At 39.6% G+C, this 23559-nt stretch overlaps 1 protein-coding gene across 1 annotated transcript in view; it reads left to right on the top strand.

Moving 5' to 3' along the window:
* The window catches only part of LOC128653797 (ABC-type organic anion transporter ABCA8), a 669484-nt gene that overhangs the window by 603798 nt on the left and 42127 nt on the right, over positions 1-23559 (top strand). The window contains exons 35-36 of the mRNA XM_053707306.1: positions 17129-17248; positions 18331-18471. Coding sequence (XP_053563281.1) covers positions 17129-17248; positions 18331-18471 — 261 coding nt within the window. The remainder of the gene's footprint in view (positions 1-17128; positions 17249-18330; positions 18472-23559) is intronic.

Raw genomic sequence — 23559 nt, 5'->3', positions numbered from 1 at the left:
AATTTCCCAGATAGAGAATTACAAGACGTGCGGTCTGGGACCCATGGTAAGGTTCCCAGAGGCAGTTGCGGCGCCAGGGGACGTGTATATGGCATGGATTTTCGGAACCGGGAGATGGAAAAAGATGCTTGGTCGGTCCTCCTGCTTCAAATTTGGGGCACTGCGCGTGCAATCTATTGTGCCACCAGATATGAGTGGTGTGTTAAGTAGTACTATGCTTAGCAGTTTAATACCTGTTACTCCCCCTATCGGGGAGGTGTATATGGCATAGATTTTAGGAACCGGGAGATGGAAAAAGATGCTTGGTCGGTCCTCCTACTTCAAATTTGGCCGAAACACAAGTGGCTGTCACAAAACAGTCCGGCCACGAGATAGATAGATTTGATAGATAGATAGATAGATAGATAGATAGATACATAGATTACATAGATCAATAGATGCAATATACATTTGATAGATACAAATTACATAGATCAATAGATGCAATATACATTTGATGGATACGAATTACATAGATCAATAGATGCAATATACATAGATACGAATTACATAGATCAATAGATGCAATATACATTTGATAGATACAAATTAAATAGATCAATAGATGCAATATACATTTGATAGAAACAAATTACATAGATCAATAGATGCAATATACATTTGATAGATACGAATTACATAGATCAATAGATGCAATATACAGTTGATAGATACGAATTACATAGATCAATAGATGCAATATACATTTGATAGATACGAATTACATCGATCAATAGATGCAATATACATTTGATAGATACGAATTACATAGATCAATAGATGCAATATACATTTGATAGATACGAATTACATAGATCAATAGATGCAATATACATTTGATAGATACGAATTACATAGATCAGTAGATGCAATATACATTTGATAGATACGAATTACATAGATCAATAGATGCAATATACATTTGATAGATACGATTGATAGTTAGATAGATTTGATAGATAAATAGATAGATTTGAGATATATATAATTTACCAGACAGAGAATTACAAGACGTGCGTTCTGGGACCCATGGTAAGATTACTTCCTTTTGCACAATCGAGTACAGGTTGGGGATTGCCTTTTGTGCAAAGAAATTGTGGCCGGGTACCTTCCACTGCGGTGTCCCTTATCAGGGGACATGTATATGTCATGGATTTTAGGAACCAGGAGATGGAAAAAGATGCTTGGACACCCAGTACAGGTTGTTCTCCTTCAGCCTTCTTATACAAGGATCCCCGACCCTCAACAGGCACGACAGCATGAAAGACCCCATATGCCATGACTTCTTTTGCACAATCGAGTACAGGTATGGCATCGATTTTAGGAAGCCGGAGATAATTTTTTGGAACCGGGAGATGGAAAAAGATGCTTGGACACCCAGTACAGGTCGTTCTCCTTCAGCCTTTTTATACGAGGGTCCCCGACCCTCAACAGGCACGACAGCATGAAAGACCCCATATGCCATGACTTCCTTTTGCACAATCGAGTACAGGTATGGCATCGATTTTAGGAACCCTGAGATAATTTTTAGGAACCGGGAGATGGAAAAAGATGCTTGGACACCCAGTACAGGTTGTTCTCCTTCAGCCTTTTTATACGAGGGTCCCCGACCCTCAACAGGCATGACAGCATGAAGAACCCATATGCCATGACTTCCTTTTGCACAATCAAGTACAGGTATGGCATCGATTTTAGGAACGCGGAGATAATTTTTAGGAACCGGGAGATGGAAAAAGATGCTTGGACACCCAGTACAGGTCGTTCTCCTTCAGCCTTTTTATACGAGGGTCCCTGACCCTCAACAGGCATGACAGCATGAAAGACCCCATATGCCATGACTTCCTTTTGCACAATCGAGTACAGGTATGGCATCGATTTTAGGAACCCGGAGATAATTTTTAGGAACCGGGAGATGGAAAAAGATGCTTGGACACCCAGTACAGGTCGTTCTCCTTCAGCCTTTTTATTCGAGGGTCCCCGACCCTCAACAGGCATGACAGCATGAAAGACCCCATGTGCCATGACTTCCTTTTGCACAATCGAGTACAGGTATGGCATCGTTTTTAGGAACCCGGAGATAATTTTTAGGAACCGGGAGATGGAAAAAGATGCTTGGTCGGTCCTCCTACTTCAAATTTGGGGCACTGCGCGTGCAATCTACTGTGCCACCAGATATGAGTGGTGTGTTAAGTAGTACTATTCTTATCAGTTTAATCCCTGTTATGTGCCTTTTTTTTTGGTTTGGGTTTTGAAGCCACAGTGCAGCACCAGAAGCCAGAAAAATTAGGCATGTACACATGCCTGAAAAATTAGGTATTGTTGCAGACGCTGCTGTAGCAGCGGCCAGAAAAATTGATGTTTGTTTGACAGTTAGATACTGCCCTAAAACATTGCGGCTGGAACCCTAGTTGTTGGCGGATAAGTCACGCAAGTCATCCGGCATTCGAAGATAAAATACAGCAGCGTGTGTACCATTTTTAGCCCAAGGCAGCTCATCTCATCAGGCCTTTTTTTACTCAAATGTATCGCCCAATGTCAGTCCCTTCGGGATCCATCCCTCATTCATTTTAATAAAGGTGAGATAATCAAGACTTTTTTGACCTAGGCGACTTCTCTTCTCAGTGACAATACCTCCTGCTGCACTGAAGGTCCTTTCTGACAGGACACTTGAAGCGGGGCGGGCCAGAAGTTCGATTGCAAATTGGGATAGCTCAGGCCACAGGTCAAGCCTGCACACCCAGTAGTCAAGGGGTCCATCGCTCCTCAGAGTGTCGAGATCCGCAGTTAATGCGAGGTAGTCTGCTACCTGTCGGTTGAGTTGTTCTCTGATGCTGGATCCGAAGGGCTGTGGCGATGCATAGGAGTTAAAAAGGTCTGCATGTCCTCCATCAACAACACATCTGGAAAGCGTCCTGTCCTTGCCGGCGTGGTCGTGGGAGGAGGAGTATTACTTTCATCTCTTCCCCTGTTAGATTCCCGTTGTGCTGTGACATCACCCTTATATGCTGTGTAAAGCATACTTTTTAATTTATTTTTGAACTGCTCCATCCTTTCCGACTTGCGGTAATTTGGTAACATTTCAGGCACTTTATACTTATACCGGGGGTCTAGTAGCGTGGACACCCAGTACAGTTCGTTCTCCTTCAGATTTTTTATACGAGTGTCCCTCAACAGGCACGACAGCATGAAAGACCCCATTTGCACAAGGTTGGATGCCGAGCTACTCATGTCCCGTTCCTCATCCTCACTGATCTCACTGAAGGTATCTTCTTCCCCCCAGCCACGTACAACACCACGGGTACCAGATAGGTGACAACAACGAGCACCCTGGGATGCCTGTTGTGGTTGGTCTTCCTCCTCCTCAAAGCCACATTTCTCCTCTGACTCCTCTTCCTCACAATCCTCTTCCTGCGTTGCCGCTGGTCCAGCAAGCGATGCTGATAAGGCTGTTTCTGGTGGTGATGGAGACCACAACTCTTCCTCTTCCCGCTCATCTACGGCCTGATCCAGCACTCTTTGCAGGGCACGCTCCAGGAAGAAAATAAATGGTATGATGTCGCTGATGGTGCCTTCGGTGCGACTGACTAGGTTTGTCACCTCCTCAAAAGGACGCATGAGCCTACAGGCATTGCGCATGAGCGTCTAGTAACGTGGCAAAAAATCCCCAGCTCCCCAGAGGCTGTCTTACACCCCGGTCATACAAATACTCGTTAACAGCTTTTTCTTGTTGTAGCAGGTGGTCGAACATTAGGAGTGTTGAATTCCAATGTGTCGGGCTGTCGCAAATCAAGCGCCTCACTGGCAAGTTGTTTCACCGCTGGATATCTGACAAGTGCGCCATGGCCGTGTAGGAATGCCTGAAATGGCCACACACCTTCCTGGCCTGCTTCAGGACGTCCTGTAAGCCTGGGTACTTATGCACAAAGCATTGTACAATCAGATTACACACATGTGCCATGCACGGCACATGTGTCAACTTGCCCAATTTCAATGCCGCCACCAAATTACTTCCGTTGTCAGAAACCACTTTGCCGATCTCCAGTTAGTGCAGAGTCAGCCACTGATCCACCTGCGTTCAGGGCGGACAGTAGTGCTGCTGCGGTGTGACTCTCTGCTCTCAGGCAAGTCAACCCCAAGACGGCGTGACACTGCCGTATCCAGGATGTGGAATAGTACCTGGGGAGCTGGGGGGGTGCCATTGATGTGGAGCAAGACGCAGCAGCAGAAGAGGACTCAGCCGAGGAAGAGGTTATGGAAGAGGATGGAGTTTGAGGAGTAGAGGAGGTAGCAGCAGGCCTGCCTGCAAGTCGTGGCGGTGTCACCAACTCCTCTGCAGAGCCACGCATTCCATGCTTGTCAGCCGTCAGCAGGTTTACCCAATGCGCAGTGTAGGTGATATACCTGCCCTGACCATGCTTTGCAGACCAGCTATCAGTGGTCAGATGGACCCTTGCCCCAACACTGTGTGCCAGACATGCCATTACTTCCTTTCGCACAATCGAGTACAGGTTGGGGATTGCCTTTTGTGAAAAGAAATTTCGGCCGGGTACCTTCCACTGTGGTGTCCCAATAGATACAAATTTTTTGAACGCCTCAGACTCCACCAGCTTGTATGGTAAAAGCTGACGGGCTAAGAGTTTAGACAAGCCAGCTGTCAGACGCCGGGCAAGGGGGTGACTTTGGGAAATTGGCTTCTTACACTCAAACATGTCCTTGACAGACACCTGACTGTGGGCAGATGAGCAGGAACTGCTACGGAAGAGAGACTGAGTGGTGGATGGTTGAGAGGGGGCAAGGAGTACAGCAGTGGTTGAAGTGGCTGAAGTGGCTGGACCAGGAGGAGGATGGCGGCTTTGAGTTTGTGTGCTGCTTATACTCATGTGTTCATCCCATCGGCGTTTGTGATGTGAGATCATGTGCCTTCGCAAAGCAGTTGTACCTAGGTGGGTGTTGGACTTCCCATGACTCAGTTTCTTTTGGCACATGTTGCAAATGGCATCGCTGTTGTCAGAGGCAGACACACAAAAAAAATGACACACTGCTGAGCTCTGTGATGACGTCATTCTGGTGGTGGCAACAGCATGCGTTGATTGGCGTGCTGTCTGGCTGAACCCGGGTGCTGATGCATGCTGTCTGACTGTGCCACTATCTCCTTGAGACGACCTCCCCCTGCTTCCAACTCGTTTCCTCCTCCTCCTCTCTGTCTCCATCTGAACTTTCCCCCTCTTCTTCTTCTCTTCTAGCGGGCACCCACGTGACATCCACGGACGCATCATCAACCGCTTCACTTGTATCTGACAAATCAACAAAGGAAGCAGCAGCGGGTACAACATCATCATCATCATCATCACACTGTACGTCCATGTCTGTAATGCTGCCTGACTGAGACATATCACTGTTATCTACATCCTCTGTCAATGATGGTTGTGAATCACTCATTTCTTCCAACTGATGTGTCAATAACTCCTCTGACAGATCAAATGAAGCGGCTGTGGTGCTAGTGTTGGTGGTGGTGGCAGGCAGGTGAGTGGCACTGGTCACTTGAGAGGTGCCCGAAGCTAAGCTGGAGGTGGATGGTGCGTCAAGGTTCCGAGCGGAAGCTGTAGAAGATTGGGTGTCCTGTGTTAGCCAGTCAACTAGGTCCTCCTCAGAACTTTTCGCGTTCATGGTACGTGGCCTCTGAACACTGTGCATTATTGTAGGGTCAAAGGGAATCACAGCACCACGACCATGACGGCACCTGCGGGGTGGCCTGCCTCTGCCTGTCATTTTTTTTTTTAAATGTAGACTTACACTACTATTAAACAAAATATGAGTGGTGCCACTGGGCAAGTGGGCACAGTATACGCTGTGAGCCTGACACAAAAAAGCAGACTGATGTTTCACAATCCAAAAAGTTTATTTTTTTTAAATGTACACTTACACTACTATTAAATAAGATATGAGTGGTGGCACTGGGCAAGTGGGCACAGTATACGCTGTGAGCCTGACACAAAAAAGCAGACTGATGTTTCACAGTCAAAAATGTTTATTTTTAAAATATTTACACTTCTGTTACAACAAATATGAGTGGTGCCACTAACTTGGCAAGTGGGACTGACACACACGCTGGCAGGCAGGCAACTGCAATAAGATTACACTAGCAGACTGATGTTTCACAGTCAAAAAAGTATTTTTAAAAAATATTTACACTACTGTTACAACAAATATGAGTGGTGCCACTAACTTGGCAAGTGGGCCTGGCACACACGCTGGCAGGCAACTTCAATTAGATTACACTAGCAGACTGATGTTTCACAGTCAAAAAAGTTTTTTTTTTTTTAAATATTTACACTACTGTTATAACAAATATGATTGGTGGCACTTAGCAAGTGGGCCTGGCACACACGCTGGCAGGCAGGCAACTGCAATTAGATTACACTAACTGACTGATGTTTCACAGTCAAAAAAGTTTTTTTTTTAAATATTTACACTACTGTTACAACAAATATGAGTGGTGCCACTAACTTGGCAAGTGGGCCTGGCACACACGCTGGCAGGCAGGCAATTTCAATTAGATTACACGAGTAGCAGACTGATGTTTCACAGTCAAAAAAGTTTATTTTTTAAATATTTACACTACTGTTACAACAAATATGAGTGGTGCCACTAACTTGGCAAGTGGGCCTGGCACACACGCTGGCAGGCAGGCAACTTCAATTAGATTACACTAGCAGACTGATGTTTCACAGGCAAAAAAGTTTTTTTAAAAAATATTTACACTACTGTTATAACAAATATGATTGGGGGCACTAGTTGGCAAGTGGGCCTGGCACACACGCTGGCAGGCAACTGCAATTAGATTACACTAGCTGACTGAGGTTTCACAGTCAAAAAAGTTTTTTTTAAAATATTTACACTACTGTTACAACAAATATGAGTGGTGCCACTAACTTGGCAAGTGGGCCTGGCACACACGCTGGCAGGCAGGCAATTTCAATTAGATTACACTAGTAGCAGACTGATGTTTCACAGTCAAATAAGTTTTTTTTTTTAAATATTTACACTACTGTTATAAGAAATATGATTGGTGGCACTAGTTGGCAAGTGGGCCTGGCACACACGCTGGCAGGCAGGCAACTGCAATTAGATTACACTAGCTGACTGATGTTTCACAGTCAAAAAAGTTTCTTTTTTAAATATTTACACTACTGTTACAACAAATATGAGTGGTGCCACTAACTTGGCAAATGGGCCTGGCACACACGCTGGCAGGCAGGCAACTGCAATTAGATTACACTAGCAGACTGATGTTTCACAGTCAAAATAGTTTTTTTTTTTAAATATTTACACTACTGTTATAACAAATATGAGTGGTAGCACTAACTTGGCAAGTGGGTCTGGCACACACGCTGGCAGGCAGGCAACTTCAATTAGATTACACTAGCAGACTGATGTTTCACAGTCAAAAAAAGTTTTTTTTTTTAAATATTTACACTACTGTTATAACAAATATGATTGGTGGCACTAGTTGGCAAGTGGGCCTGGCACACACGCTGGCAGGTAGGCAACTGCAATTAAATAACACTAGCAGACTGATGTAAAAGTTGTTTTAAAAAAAATTACACTAATGTTACAACAGATATGAGTTGTGGCACTGAGGATGGAAGTAGGCACAGTATATGCTGTGAGCCTGACACACAGGCTGGCACTAGTGGCAGGCTGGCCTGGCAACTAAAATTAAATAACACTAACAGACTGAGGTAAAAGGTTTTTTTAAAAAAAATTTACACTAATGTTACAACAGATATGAGTGGTGGCACTGAGGATGGAAGTAGGCACAGTATATGCTGTGAGCCTGACACACAGGCTGGCACTAGTGGCATGCTGGCCTGGCAACTAAAATTAAATAACACTAGCAGACTGATGTAAAAGTTTTTTTTTAAAAAAAATTTACACTAATGTTACAACAGATGTGAGTGGTGGCACTGAGGATGGAAGTAGGCACAGTATATGCTGTGAGCCTGACACACAGGCTGGCACTAGTGGCAGGCTGGCCTGGCAACTAAAATTAAATAACACTAACAGACTGATGTAAAAGTTTTTTTAAAAAAAATTACACTAATGTTACACCAGATATGAGTGGTGGCACTGGGGCTGGCAGTGGCAGGCTGGCCTGGCAACTGAAATTAGATTACACAAGCAGACTGATGTAAAAGTTTTAAAAAAAAAAAATTACACTAATGTTACACCAGATATGAGTGGTGGCACAGAGCAATTAGGCACAGTATATGCTGTGAGCCTGACACACAGGCCTGCTGGCAACTGAAATTAAATAACACTAGCAGACTGATGTAAAAAATGTTTTTTTTAAATTTACACTAATGTTACACTAGATATGAGTGGTGGCAGTGAGCAAGTAGGCACAGTATATGCTGTGAGCCTGACACACAGGCTGACAGGCAGGCAAATGCAATTAGATTACAAAAAAAAAAACAAAAAAAAAAACGACTGAAGTTCTAGCCCTAAAAAGGGCTTTTTGGGGTGCTGTCCTTACAGCAGAGATCAGATGAGTCCTTCAGGACTGTAGTGGACACTGAATACACTAGCCTAGCTATCGATTTCCCTATTAAATCAGCAGCAGCTACACTGTCCCTCCTCTCACTAAGAATGCAGGATCAGAATGAATCTAAAATGGCTGCTGCCCAGGAGCAGGGAGGGTCTGGGAGGGAGTGTCTGCTGCTGATTGGCTGAAATGTGTCTGCAGACTGTGAGATACAGGGTCAAAGTTTACTCAATGATGACGAATAGGGGGCGGATCGAACATTGCATATGTTCGCCCGCCGCGGCGAACGCAAACAAGCTAAGATCGCCCGGGAACTGTTCTCCGGCGAACTGTTCGCGACATCACTAGTAACAAGTGTTTCTCCAGTGGTCTGTATCTTTGCTGAGACCCTGTTAACTGCTTGGACCAGAATCCTTTTCCCGGAAGAATGCCTTTGCGCTTGGTACAGGCCTCATGACGTCACATTGTGGTTACACAGGTAACATCCAACTTGAAAAGCTGATCTTTTTACAGGGGTACCAGTTCTATGTGCTGTTGTAGCTTAATTTGCTGCTTGAAAATCTGTCTCTTGTTCTGGGCCCCATGTTGACACTGCATTATTTTTGGTTACACTGTAAATACGTCTCAGTATCAGTGCCAGATGTGAAATTAAAACTCTCCAAAAGACCATTGCTCCCACAAAGGATGTAGCTTCTGCAGTATTATAGGGAGTAGAAATTGCAGTTACAGTCTTAATAACTTTGTCTGGGGGGGGGGGGTTGTGAGTAGGTCAAAAACTGTACATCTGGGCCATGACCCTGCACCTTCTTTGGATTGATGACCCACTCTCTTTCTATGACACATGTAACAGGGGCATTCTCCAGGTCATAGGCTACCAAACTTTGGCAAGTGGTTGGGGACTGTTTGTCACCCCATGAGCATGCAAACTGGTCTTGACTTTCTTTGGCAACGGATATACAGAAAAATGCATTGGCCACATCTTTGACTGCATAACACTCTCCTGCCTTCTTAGAGATCCATTCTACCAGTAATATCATGTTAGGTGCTGTAGCTGTAAGGGGAGGGAACTGTTTGATAGACACATTAAATTGACTGACTCCAGGGACTGGCCAGCATGTCAATCTATTGGAGAAGGCATCCACCCACCTCCCTGAGTCCGCCTGTTCCTGTCCCTTGGAGGATGGGGCTGTGGACACTAGTCTAGTTGATTCTACTTTTTTCTCTTTCTTATTCTCACTGTCTGTTTTGTTTACCTTTTGCACATGTGCATTTCTCTTAGTGAATTTCTGGTGTGGTTTAAGAGCTTTGCATTTCTCAGCTGTCATCTTTTTAAATCTATTTTCTCCTTAGCAACCCCAGGCCTGATATGATCTGTCTCTGTCTGTGTATACTGTCTCACTTCCCTCTCTGTCTTTCATATGTCAATATTCTACATATCCGTCTGCATAATCAATTCTGTTGTGCTGCTGTTTTCTTTGCAATGTCACAATCATCATAAGCAAATTCAACAAAAACATCATCAATTTAAACTTTGTGCATGCTAGGTCTCATCTTATATTGAGAATTCATTTTAATTGTTATTTTTTTTTTTTCTGGTGGCAATTCTAGTTTTGTACCTCATTTCCATTTTCTGTCCATTCCTACCTTTCTAATTTTCCTTACTTGGCTTTATGTAAGACTTGCTAATTAATGAGGTGGGAGGGATACAATACTCATGGAGATTTTGGGAATCTTTGCCTCCTCCTTTCCAGCCATGAGTTTAATCCCAGAAGTAATGAACCTGTGGACTCTCGCCACCTCAAAATAAATTAATTTATCAGGTAAGCATACATTTTTATCTGGTGTCAGATGAGACATGAAACCTGAACATAACTTCTAAAAGATTTCTAAGCTTATGATCTATTTCTATTATCTAGTAGTTGATCCTCCTTTTGGCATCTAAATTGCTTTAGTCTGGTTTCATACTGTTGTATCTCTTCTTAAATGGACATGAAACTCTTTCACCGAGATTACGAGTTTTGCGGTAACAGGGGTGCGTTGCTAACAAGCCTTTTTTTTTTAACGCTACCTTAAGACAACGCTGGTATTACAGGTTTTTTTAAACCCGGCGTTAGCCGCAAAAAGGTGAGCGTAGAGCAAAATTTAGCTCCACATCTCACCTCAATACCAGCGTTGCTTACGGTAGCGGTAAGCTGGCTAAACGTGCTTGTGCACGATTTCCCCATAGGAAACAATGGGGCTGAGCCGGCTGAAAAAAAACCTAACACCTGCAAAAAAGCAGCATCCAGCTTCTAACGCAGCCCCATTGATTCCTATGGGGAAAGGAATTTTATGTCTGCACCTAACACCCTGACATGAACCCCGAGTCTAAACACCCCTAATCTTACACTTATTAAACCCTAATCTGCCGTCCCCGAAATTGTCGCCACCTACATTATAATTATTAACCCCTACTCTGCCGCTCCGGACACCGCCGCCACCTACATTATCCCTATGAACCCCTAATCTGCTGCCCCCAACATCGCCGAACCCTACATTATATTTATTAATCCCTAATCTGCCCCCCACAACATCGCCGCAACCTAACTACATTTATTAACCCCTAATCTGCCGCCGCCAACGTCGCCGCCACTATAATAAAGTTATTAACCCCTAAACCTAAGTCTAACCCTAACACCCCCTAACTTAAATATAATTTAAATAAATATAAATAAAATAACTACAATTAAACAAATTATTACTATTTAAAACTAAATACTTACCTATAAAATAAACCATAAGCTAGATACAATATAACTAATAGTTACATTGTAGCTAGCTTAGGGTTTATATTTATTATACAGGCAACTTTGTATTTATTTTAACTAGGTACAATAGTTATTAAATAGTTATTAACAATTTAATAGCTACCTAGTTAAAATAAGTACAAATTTACCTGTAAAATAAATATAAATCCTAAGTCCGCTCCGGATGGATGAAGATTGAAGATGCTGCCTGGATGAAGGCTTCTGCCACTTAGAGGACCTCTTCTGCCCGGATCGGATGAAGACTTCTGCCCCTCTGGAGATCCACTTGTGCCCGGCTGGGTAAAGACGTCTCAAGGTAGGGAAATCTTCAAGGGGGTAGTGTTAGGTTTTATTAAAGGGGGATTGGGTGGGTTTTAGAGTAGGGTTGGGTGTGTGGGTGGTGGGTTGTAATGTTAGGGGGAGGGGTTGTATTTTTTTTACAGGTAAAAGAGCTGATTACCTTGGGGCAATGCCCTGCAAAAGGCCCTTTTAAGGGCTATTTGTAATTTAGTATAGGGTAGGGAATTTTATTATTTTGGGGGGCTTTTTTATTTTATTAAGGGGATTAGATTAGGTGTAATTAGTTTACATTTTTTTTTAATTATTTTATTATTTTCTGTAATTTAGTGTTTGTTGTTTTTCGTACTTTAGTTTATTTAATTTAATTCTTTTTAATTGTGGGTAGTTTAGGTAATTCATTTAATTATAATGTAGTGTTAGGTGTAATTGTAACTTAGGTTAGGGTTTATTTTACATGTAAATTTGTACTTAATTTAACTAGGTAGTTATTAAATAGTTAATAACTATTTAATAACTATTGTACCTAGTTAAAATAAATACAAAGTTGCCTGTATAATAAATATAAACCCTAAGCTAGCTACAATATAACTATTAGTTATATTGTAGCTAGCTTAGGGTTTATTTTATTGGTAAGTATTTAGTTTTAAATAGAATTAATTTATTTAATTGTAGTAATTTTATTTTGTTTTAATTAAATTATATTTAAGTTAGGGGGGATTAGACTTAGGGTTAGACCTCTTTAGGTGTTTGCGATGTGGGGGGAGCCTCGGTTTAGGGGTTAATAGGTAGTTTATGGGTGTTAGTGTACTTTGTAGCACTTTATTTAAGAGTTTTATGTTACGGCGTTAGCCCATAAAACTCTTAACTACTGACTTTTAAATGCGTCAGGAGTCTTGACAGGAGAGGGTCTACTGCTCACTTCTTCCAAGACTCGTAATACCAATGTTAGGCAAATCCCATTAAAAAGATAGGATACGCAATTGACGTAAGGGGATTTGCGGTAAGCTCGAGTCGCGGAAGAAAAGTGAGCGGTACACCTGTACCTGCCAGACTCGTAATACCAGCAGGCATTAAAAAGCAGCGTTGGGACCTCTCAACGCTGCTTTTTAATGCTAACGCAAGACTTGTAATCTAGCCGATTGTTTCTTTCATGATTCATATAGTGCATGCAATTTTAAACAACTTTTCGCTTTACTTCTATTTTCTTAATTCTCTAGGTATCATTTGTTTAGAAACTGGGAGGTAAGCTCAGGAGTGTGCACATGCTGCAGCAGTATTGTAAGAATGTTGTACTTTTTCTTGCTATTTAGCACTCCAGACATGTTCACGCTACCTACCTAGGTATCTCTACAACAAAGAATGCAATAAAATGAAGCAAATTTGATAACAGAAATAATAGTTTTAGACTTTTTAAATATGGAATGTTCTGTCTAAGTAACGAAAAAAATTGGTTTAATTTCCCTTTAAATCATTAAATGATTTGACCGTGTGAGTTTATGAAGTTTAACATTTAGATTTTTCATATGAAGACTAGTTTAGTATTTAAAGGGTCTATTGGGAAGTATTTCTAATGTAGGTTACTACCTCGCCTCTAGATGGAACACTACCCTTGTGTCATGTTTAGGTCTTTTAAGACCGATACTACTTTATTTAAGCTAGTTTCTGAGAAGATGTGGCCCAAGGGATATTAAATATAATAAATATATTTTGTTAACCAACTCGTTATATATACCTAAACTAGAACTTACATAGAGGAATATTTTTACTTTGAATTCCTTCATTCAAACTTACTTCAATTTATTTATGTCCTAACAAGACATTCAAATTTGAACAGCATTGCATTAGTAGCAGAATCAGCAAAAATACAATTTCACTAATAAAATCTTAAACATTTTGTTAAAACCTTTTTACACAACAAAGTGATCAAGTTTGGCATTCAAGTCCTTTGTCATTTAAAGTAACTTAAAGGGACACTGAAGCCAATTTTTTTTCTTTTGTGATTCAGATAGAGCATGCAATTTTAAGCAACTTTCTAATTTACTCCTATTATCAATTTTTCTTTGTTCTCTTGCTATCTTTATTTGAAAAATAAGGCATCTAAGCTATTTGTTTGGTTCAGAACCATGGAAAGCACTTGTTTATTGGTGGATGAATTTATCCACCAATCAGCAAGAACAACCCAGGTTGTTCACCAAAAATGGGCCGGCATCTAAACTTACATTCTTGCATTTCAAATAAAGATACCAAGAGAATGAAGAACATTTGATAATAGGAGTAAATTAGAAAGTTGCTTAAAATTGCATGCTCTATCTGAATCACGAAAGATAAAAATTGGCTTCAGTGTCCCTTTAATTTGGACCCATGGTGACATTACATAGATTTTCCTCTAGTGTTTCATAAAACTCTGTTCTTGTCTGTTCCATAAGTGATTATGTCTATGGGGTCTATTTATGAAGCAGCGGATGCTGCTTCCGACCCACTCCGCTTCAGTTCTGCCTGAAACGGAAGTTAAGAAGCAGCGGTCCTAAGACTAGATCCCAATGTGCTGTCAATGTGGAGTCATTCCAATGTTTTTTTCTCTGAGGCCAAGTACTCAGAGTTGCTGTGAACCTCATCTTCATGGTGTCTTTGTCATTGCAATTGGCCTCAGCTGGAGATCCAATTATGTATTCATTATCTCAGCCAACATCTTATAATTTAGCTCCTTTTCCTGGTAACATATCTCTTTTGCTTGAGAATCAGTCTCAAGCTGTAAGTATTCAGATGTCAAGTATTTGTTAATTTTTTTCTTATACTTGGCATGTTTGTATTACCATGATCTGTATTATCACTTCTTTTCCTCAATAGTATATGCATAATTAAGAATAAACCCTGTTTGACCCTCAAGATTCAATTTTTAATTTCCTGTTTAAAAAACAGTTAACCCGTTCTTAAAAATTAGATATTTAAAGAAAATGTCATATAATTTATTTTTGTCAATATAATGACCAGTATATAGTTTTCTACAATATTGTATTAAATGGACTAATGTTTCTAAAGTTTAGATCATATCTTTCATGTAAAAATGTTAGGTTTAACAACTAGCTTGTTTTATTAATGACAGATAATGGACTTGTTTCCATTGAGCCGCAAGGGTTTTCGCAAGGTCATAAAACAAAATAAAAAACTGCTTTTGGAAACCATTACAATTATCACCAGTTTCCAATGTTGCGTTTTCCAACATAGCGCTAGTTTCCATTGAGGGGGTAAATTGTGGTAACTGGTGATAAAAACATTAATCTCCAGTAAAGTCTATGGATATTTTTAAGTTACGACCAGTTTCCACACTTTACCACCTCAATGGAAAATAGTGAATGGTACCCGGAATCCGACTGCCCAAAAAATTATTTGTCCAATAGAAAAGAATAGAAGTTGAATAGTGCAAATATACACCTGGGGGCTGAATTATCATTGTGCTAGCGGACATGATCCGATGTTGTGGATCATGTCCACTGTACATCGATAAATGCTGACAGCATACACTCTCTGCATTTATCATTGCACCAGCAATTCTGGTGAACTGCTGGTTCAATACCGCCCCTTGCAGGCCGCTAGGTTGATTTCTGTCGATTTCTGTCCGCCGCATCAGAGCAGGCAGACAGGTTATGGAGCAGCAGTCTTTAGACCGCTGCTTCATAACTTGTGTTTCCGACACAGGGCATCAAACTGAGCTTGATAAATATGACCCCTGGTTTCCATTGATCATGCAAACAGGTAACACTGTTGGAAGCTGTCCATAAGTTGACAAACATGCTCTAATAGTCTAAACCTTCATTGGAAACTAAAATGGATCTGTGAACTACTTTTAGCTGTTGGTCACTTCGGTAGCTTAGGGCTCCATTTATACCCACTTATGGACCAGGTGGTAAAAAAAAATGCAAATACTTTTTTGATCTACAAAATGAATTTAAACTAAATGACATGTGATAATAATAAAAATTACAAAAACAAGCAATACGTTCTCCCCCAGTGAGTGTAATTAAATGCAGAACAATTAGATTAATAATTCATTGAAAAACTGTGAGGAATTGTAATGGATTTGACTTTAAAAATGGCTTATTGTACTGACTAAGAGCAAGATTACGATTGGTACATGTGAGCATCCATATTACAAGTTGAAAATAAATGTGTTCACTTGAGCGCAATCAAATTTAATGTGTTTTGGGTTTGAACAACTTCTAGTTAACTGTTACACGAGACACAAAAGTGGCACAAAACACATAAAAAAAATTATTTCATTGAGCAGTTACACTCATAATAACTGTTTGATAAAAAAATATATTTTATATATATATATATATATATGTATGCATTAGAAAGTTATAAAGGCTCATAGAAATGAAGGCTCAGGTATTTAAGGAGCGTAAACATGATTGCAAGATCACTGTGTTCTTTACGCTCAAATCAATATTACAAGTGGTGCACTTGCATGAAATCAGGGTAATTTATGCTCCCCATATTTTCTATGGGCGGCATTGAGAGGTAATGCCTGCTCATATTACAAATTGAATTTTTTACGAGACCTTAAATTTCACGTAAAAGAGTTTTTTTTTCTGGAGGAAACAGTTGCACTAAACTAGTCTATTAACCCCTAAACTTTTTTTAGGCAAAGTACCCCTTTTGTTCAAATCAGCCAACAAAAAGAGCTTCCATTCTTTTGGCTGATTTGAATTTGAAAATGAAAATCAGCCAATAGGAATGCAAGGCTAACTCTTTATAAAAGGGGTACCTTGCATTCAAAATTCAGTGTGCGGTTGGTGATCACATTAAGAGGATGTTGGGGAGGGAAGATATAAATATAAATATATATATATATATATATATATATATATATATATATATACATATAAATAAATATATATATATATATATATATATATATTTAAGTGTTAATTTGTGTATATAAGCATATACATAAATATTTACTGGGAAAACACAGTTCCCATAGACCGCAATATAAAGGCACTCCCGATAACTTTACCCTCAAAATACTGCCTAGTGCAGTTATTTTATTAGAAAATAAAGATGCTGTTATCTTTAATTTTTAATAAAATATACTACACTGTATTTTGGGGGCATTTTGTGGATATTTATAAAATTAACTAGAGATCTGATCTCTGGTTAATTTTATAAGCGCTAATTGCTATTGTGGTAGCTATAACCAGCCACTTGTAATGACTGGTTAATTATTGCGCGCCTGCAAATAGGCAAATATGCCTGTTTGCGGGAGCACAATAATTTAGCACTCCACTTCTAATCTAGTCCTTAAAGGGTACACATTTGCTTGTAAAGGTTACTCAACTATTATTTTGCTGATATTCTGAAATAGTAAGAGTCAAATGTAACAATATTTAAAAAAAAAATATAATCCTTCTTTTGTTGCCATGACATAGTAACAGATTATTATTTCTTGCTAAAGGAGAGCAATTAGAGCGGCTTTCAAAAACAAGGAGAGAGGAGCAATTTTGACAACTCACTACATGGAGGAGGCGGAAGCCGTGTGTGATCGTGTGGCTATCATGGTGTCTGGCAAACTTAGGTGAGAAGTGATGACATAATAGCTATCTAAAGGCTTTTGCAGAACATAAAAAAGACAAGCACTGCTAATGTGAATAGAAATACTAGTCTAGGGATGAGATAATGTAGGTCATGCTTACATACAGAACATAGTTTCAAATGATTTAAGAGTACAAAAGAGGTAGCAATACTTTTTAATTCTCCAGGGTCTGGCAAGTGTAATATTCTGTAGATTGCATTTTACAAGTTGAAAGGGAAAAGTAAGAAAATCTGACGCAGGCAAAAACTGAATATTGCAACTTCATTAACCTATTCCCCTATAGACTTCAATGGAGTGTGAAAAGTGGGTGGGGGTGGGGGGGGGAAACACCCAACAAGTTGCTCAAACCCGATTGCATTTTCTCATGTGAACTAACCTGATATGAAATATTAATATTTCACATTCCAATGTTCTTCACGTAGCAGAATATGTTCTAATTATGTATAAATACATATATCTGATGATTTTTTTAGTAAAATATTTGAATATCTATTTATAAATACTACAAATAAATAGTACATTTTCCCCTATGTGAAGGTGCAATATAAATATTGAATATGTCATATTTTATTTGCAAAAAATAGCTTCCCTTATTATGTTTTAATGAAATGTTGCAGGAGCTACAATCAGGTAATTTACCTCTCATATTGATAATACAGATAGAGTAATTAATGTCAACATATAATAAGGTTAAAAAGTTTGTAAACACTAATGATCATCAAACAAACTTGCACAGCAGTTTTACATAAGGTATGAAGAAGCATTTCTCATACCTGAGCCATAGAGCAGGAGTTTTGATTGAGCACTGATATCATGTTAATATTACTTATATTTCCACAAGAAGATGAAGATTTAAGAAATAGATTTTTTGAGTAATTCAGGTTTTATGGACTTGGCTATATAGAAGAATCACAGGGATACAAAAAATACCTGTAAAATGTATTCAAAATAATATACCAAGTCCACTTTCCCACATAATAAGATGTTACACCTTGTTGTACAGTAACTAGTAGTTATTATGTACAATAAATAATTGATCATGGTTCTTTATACTTCCTTTACAGATGTATAGGTTCCATTCAGCAACTCAAAAGTAAATTTGGCAAAGGATACTTACTGGAGATCAAAGTAAAGGATTCCCACCCATTGGAGGAGATTCACAGTGAAATTATTCGGCTCTTCCCAAAAGCAATGAGACAAGACAGGTAATCTAAGAAGTTTGCCATAGAAGGTTACAAACTCCTTAAATGTTAATGGTGCATCTAAGATAATGGGAACTAATATGACTTAGCTCTTAGCATAGAAGTAGAGGTAAAATGACATTCTCTGTTCTGTGAGATATAGAATAGGTGAACGTATGACTAACATTGATTATACTTAGCTTTGAAAACAGAAGATATAAATCAGACAAATAAATAGTAAATGTAAATATAAGCTTAGGAAAAACTGAGCTTTTTAACAGTTTTTATTATATAAATCTTCAGAAACGTCCCCTCTTAGAAAGGGAAGCACTGCACAAGTGACGTTTTGAATCTGTTCTTTTTACTAAGGCTCATGAGGTAGGCATCACAGGCTGAAAGTTGTTGGAAATAAAATTGAGCTACTCTTTTTTTTAATTTGCTTAATATTGATGTAGTTGAATATTCAAAAGAATGTGAGATGCTGAAGATCCTAAGGGACCGATTTAACAAAGTGCGAGCGAACATGATCCCTGTAGCGGATCATGTCCGCCGCACATCGATAAATGCTGACAGCGTTATCATTACACAAGCAGTTCTCGTGAACTGCTTGTGAAATGCCTCCCCCTGCAGATTCACGGACAAACGGCCACTAGCAGGGGGTGTCAATCAACCAGATTGTATGCGATCAGGCATATTGAAGTCCGCAGCCTCAGAGGAGGCGTATCAGTTAAGGATCAGCAGTCTTAAGAACGCTGCTTCTTAACTCCTGTTTCCGGCGAGCCTGAAGGCTTGTGTGGAAACAGTTACATTCAGGGCCATTGGGCCCTTGTTTAATCGGTCCTTAAATGTATATGTACGTGGATGCTTACTGTCTATGTTGTGCTATTCATAAAGATTAAAGGGACAGTCTATTTCAAAATTGTTGTTGTTTAAAAATCTTAAATAGATTGGAATTTTAAACAACTTTCCACTTTACTTCTCTTATGAATTTTGCTTAGTTCTCTTTTGTTTCTTTTCTTAAAGAGTAATCCTAGGTGTGCTCAGGAGCATGCACGTGTCTTTAGCCTTTATTAACCAATATAAATAAAAAATTTGTTAAAGTAAAATACTAAGTTAAAAACACACTCAGGAGCTTTTGAGATCAAATGACCCCCATTAAAGTTAGCTGAAATGATCATATTGGGATCCCCCAACACAGTAATCTGTTTATATAGTAATATGTTAAAAAGTTGGATTATGTATATTAGTTGTGAAAATATACACCGTACTTTAATATATAATATATTAGTAAATACTAGCAGGGAGTGATACTCCTATTGGTAGCGCTTGTATATACCCTATATACTGACACAGCCTGTTAGATGGCAGAACTGTGTAGATTAGATTCACAATATAGCAAGAATAGTCTGCTTGTGTGTCTGTCTTAACACATTTCTCACTTGAAATTCAGTGAAGGGTTAAACAATAGAAAATTGCTATAATGTGCTTTGATCTGCTATAGAAGCTAATGTATAAGCTGCAGTTACTATAGTTGTGGTTATGTTAAGCTTTTACAACTATGAGTGGTAAATACCTTACGGCATGTCATTAGAGTTTATGAAATACCATGAATTATTTAACATCCGTTGATTGTAAGAAATGTTGTTGAATAATATATACACTGCCGTAAATTTCTTGTGACACGGCTTGGCTGCTGTTCACAGTTACAATATTCCACTTTGCTAACGTTGTTACAATTGTATCTTGTATATAAAGGTGGTGGCGTTCTGCCAGTGGTTAAGCAAACTTAAAAGTTGATATATACCCCTTAAAATAAATGTGTTACAAAGTGCAGATTATAATGTATCTTGTACTGGTAGCGACTGGAGTTAATAACTCCTTAGTTAATTAATTAAGCTGCTACTATAGACACTAGCAAATAATGCTATGAGGAGGAGCTGCCGGGTTTAAGTTCAGCTTATAGTCGTAAACTTGTGGAGCAAAAATGCATACACATACAACTCCTTGTTTAATTCGTTCAGCTGCTGCACTGCACACTAGCAAGTAGTACTACATAGAGAAGCTGCCAAGTTAGAGTTCACAGCTTATGATCGTAAGTTTGCTGAGCATAAATGACTAGTTAATACATGGGAAAGCGTTGTAGCCTGCCCGCATCAGTTCGAATCACTAATATGTATATATAGCTAACAATAGAGCGCATCGGTTCTTATAACAATCATACGCCTAGATTTGGAGTTTTGCGTTAGCCATCAAAACCAGCGTTAGAAGCTCCTAACGCTGGTTTTGGTCGCCCGCTGGTATTTGGAGTCAGTCAGGAAAGGGTCTAACGCTCACTTTCCAGCCGCGACTTTTCCATACTGCAGATCCCCCTACGTATCCTATCTTTTCAATGGGATCTTTCTAACGCCGGTATTTGGAGTCTTGGCTGAAGTGAGCGTTAGAAATCTAACGACAAAACTCCAGCCGCAGAAAAAAGCCAGGAGTTAAGAGCTTTCTGGGCTAACGCCGGTTCATAAAGCTCTTAACTACTGTGCTCTAAAGTACACTAACACCCATAAACTACCTATGTACCCCTAAACCGAGGTCCCCCCACATCGCCGCCACTCTATTAATTTTTTTTAACCCCTAATCTGCCGACCGCACACCGCCGCCACCTACGTTATACTTATGTACCCCTAATCTGCTGCCCCTAACACCGCCGACCCCTATATTATATTTATTAACCCCTAATCTGCCCCCCCAACATCGCTGCTACCTTACCTACAATTATTAACCCCTAATCTGCCGACCGGACCTCACCGCTACTATAATAAAGTTATTAACCCCTAATCCGCCTCACTGCCGCCTCAATAACCCTATAATAAATAGTATTAACCCCTAATCTGTCCTCCCTAACATCGCCGACACCTAACTTCAATTATTAACCCCTAATCTGCCGACCGGACCTCGCCGCTACTCTAATAAATGTATTAACCCCTAAAGCTAACTCTAACCCTAACCCTAACACCCCCCTAAGTTAAATATAATTTAAATCTAACGAAATAAATTAACTCTTATTAAATAAATTATTCCTATTTAAAGCTAAATACTTACCTGTAAAATAAATCCTAATATAGCTACAATATAACGAATAATTATATTGTAGCTATTTTAGGATTAATATTTATTTTACAGGCAACTTTGTAATTATTTTAACCAGGTACAATAGCTATTAAATAGTTATTAACTATTTAATAGCTACCTAGTTAAAATAATGACAAAATTACCTGTAAAATAAATCCTAACCTAAGTTACAATTAAACCTAACACTACACTATCAATAAATAAATTCAATACAATACCTACAAATAAATACAATTAAATAAACTAACTAAAGTACAAAAAATAAAAAAGAACTAAGTTACAAAAAATAAAAAAAATATTTACAGACATTAGAAAAATATTATAATAATTTTAAGCTAATTACACCTACTCTAAGCCCCCTAATAAAATAACAAAGACCCCCAAAATAAAAAAATGCCCTACCCTATTCTAAATTAAAAAAGTTCAAAGCTCTTTTACCTTACCAGCCCTTAAAAGGGCCTTTAGCGGGGCATGCCCCAAAGAAAACTGCTCTTTTGCCTGTAAAAAAAAAATACAACCCCCCCAACATTAAAACCCACCACCCACATACCCCTAATCTAACCCAAACCCCCCTTAAATAAACCTAACACTAAGCCCCTGAAGATCTCCCTACCTTGTATTCACCACACCGGGTTCACCGATCCGTCCTTGCTCCGACGTCTTCATCCAAGCCCAAGCGGGGGCTGAAGATGTCCATGATCCGCTGAAGTCTTCATCCAAGCGGGAGCTGAAGAGGTCCATGATCCGGCTGAAGTCTTCATCCAAGCGGGAGCTGAAGAGGTCCATGATCCGGCTGAAGTCTTCTATCAAGCGGCATCTTCAATCTTCTTTCTTCCGGATCCATGTTCATCCCGCCGACGCAGAACATCCATCTTCACCGACGACTTCCCGACGAATGACGGTTCCTTTAAGGGACGTCAACCAAGATGGCGTCCCTCGAATTCCGATTGGCGGATTCTATCAGCCAATCGGAATTAAGGTAGGAAAATGCTGATTGGCTGATGGAATCAGCCAATCAGATTGAGCTTGCATTCTATTGGCTGTTCCGATCAGCCCCCCATGATCGGCGGGATGAACATGGATCCGGAAGAAAGAAGATTGAAGATGCCGCTTGATAGAAGACTTCAGCCGGATCATGGACCTCTTCAGCTCCCGCTTGGATGAAGACTTCAGCCGGATGATGGACCTCTTCAGCTCCCGCTTGGATGAAGACTTCAGCCGGATCATGGACATCTTCAGCCCCCGCTTGGATGAAGACTTCAGCCGGATCATGGACATCTTCAGCCCCTGCTTGGGCTTGGATGAAGATGTCGGAGCAAGGACGGATCGGTGAACCCGGTGTGGTGAATACAAGGTAGGGAGATCTTCAGGGGCTTAGTGTTAGGTTTATTTAAGGGGGGTTTGGGTTAGATTAGGGGTATGTGGGTGGTGGGTTGTAATGTTGGGGGGGGTATTGTTTGTTTTCTTTTTACAGGCAAAAGAGCTGAATTCTTTGGGGCATGCCCCGCAAAAAGCCCTTTTAAGGGCTGGTAAGGTAAAATAGCTTTGAACTTTTTTATTTTAGAATAGGGTAGGGCATTTTTTATTTTGGGGGTCTTTGTTATTTTATTAGGGGGCTTAGAGTAGGTGTAATTAGCTTAAAATTGTTATAATATTTTTCTAATGTCTGTAAATATTTTTTTATTTTTTGTAACTTAGTTCTTTTTTATTTTTTGTACTTTAGTTAGTTTATTTAATTGTATTTATTTGTAGGTATTGTATTTAATTAATTTATTGATAGTGTAGTGTTAGGTTTAATTGTAGATAATTGTAGGTATTTTATTTAATTAATTTATTGATAGTGTAGTGTTAGGTTTAATTTATTTCGTTAGATTTAAATTATATTTAACTTAGGGGGGTGTTAGTGTTAGGTTTAGACTTAGCTTTAGGGGTTAATAAATTTAATAGAGTAGCGGTGAGGTCCGGTCGGCAGATTAGGGGTTAATACTT

This window comes from Bombina bombina, chromosome 1 (assembly GCF_027579735.1).
Source record: "Bombina bombina isolate aBomBom1 chromosome 1, aBomBom1.pri, whole genome shotgun sequence".
Lineage (NCBI taxonomy): Eukaryota > Metazoa > Chordata > Amphibia > Anura > Bombinatoridae > Bombina > Bombina bombina.
This window is presented reverse-complemented; position numbering and strand designations above follow the sequence as displayed.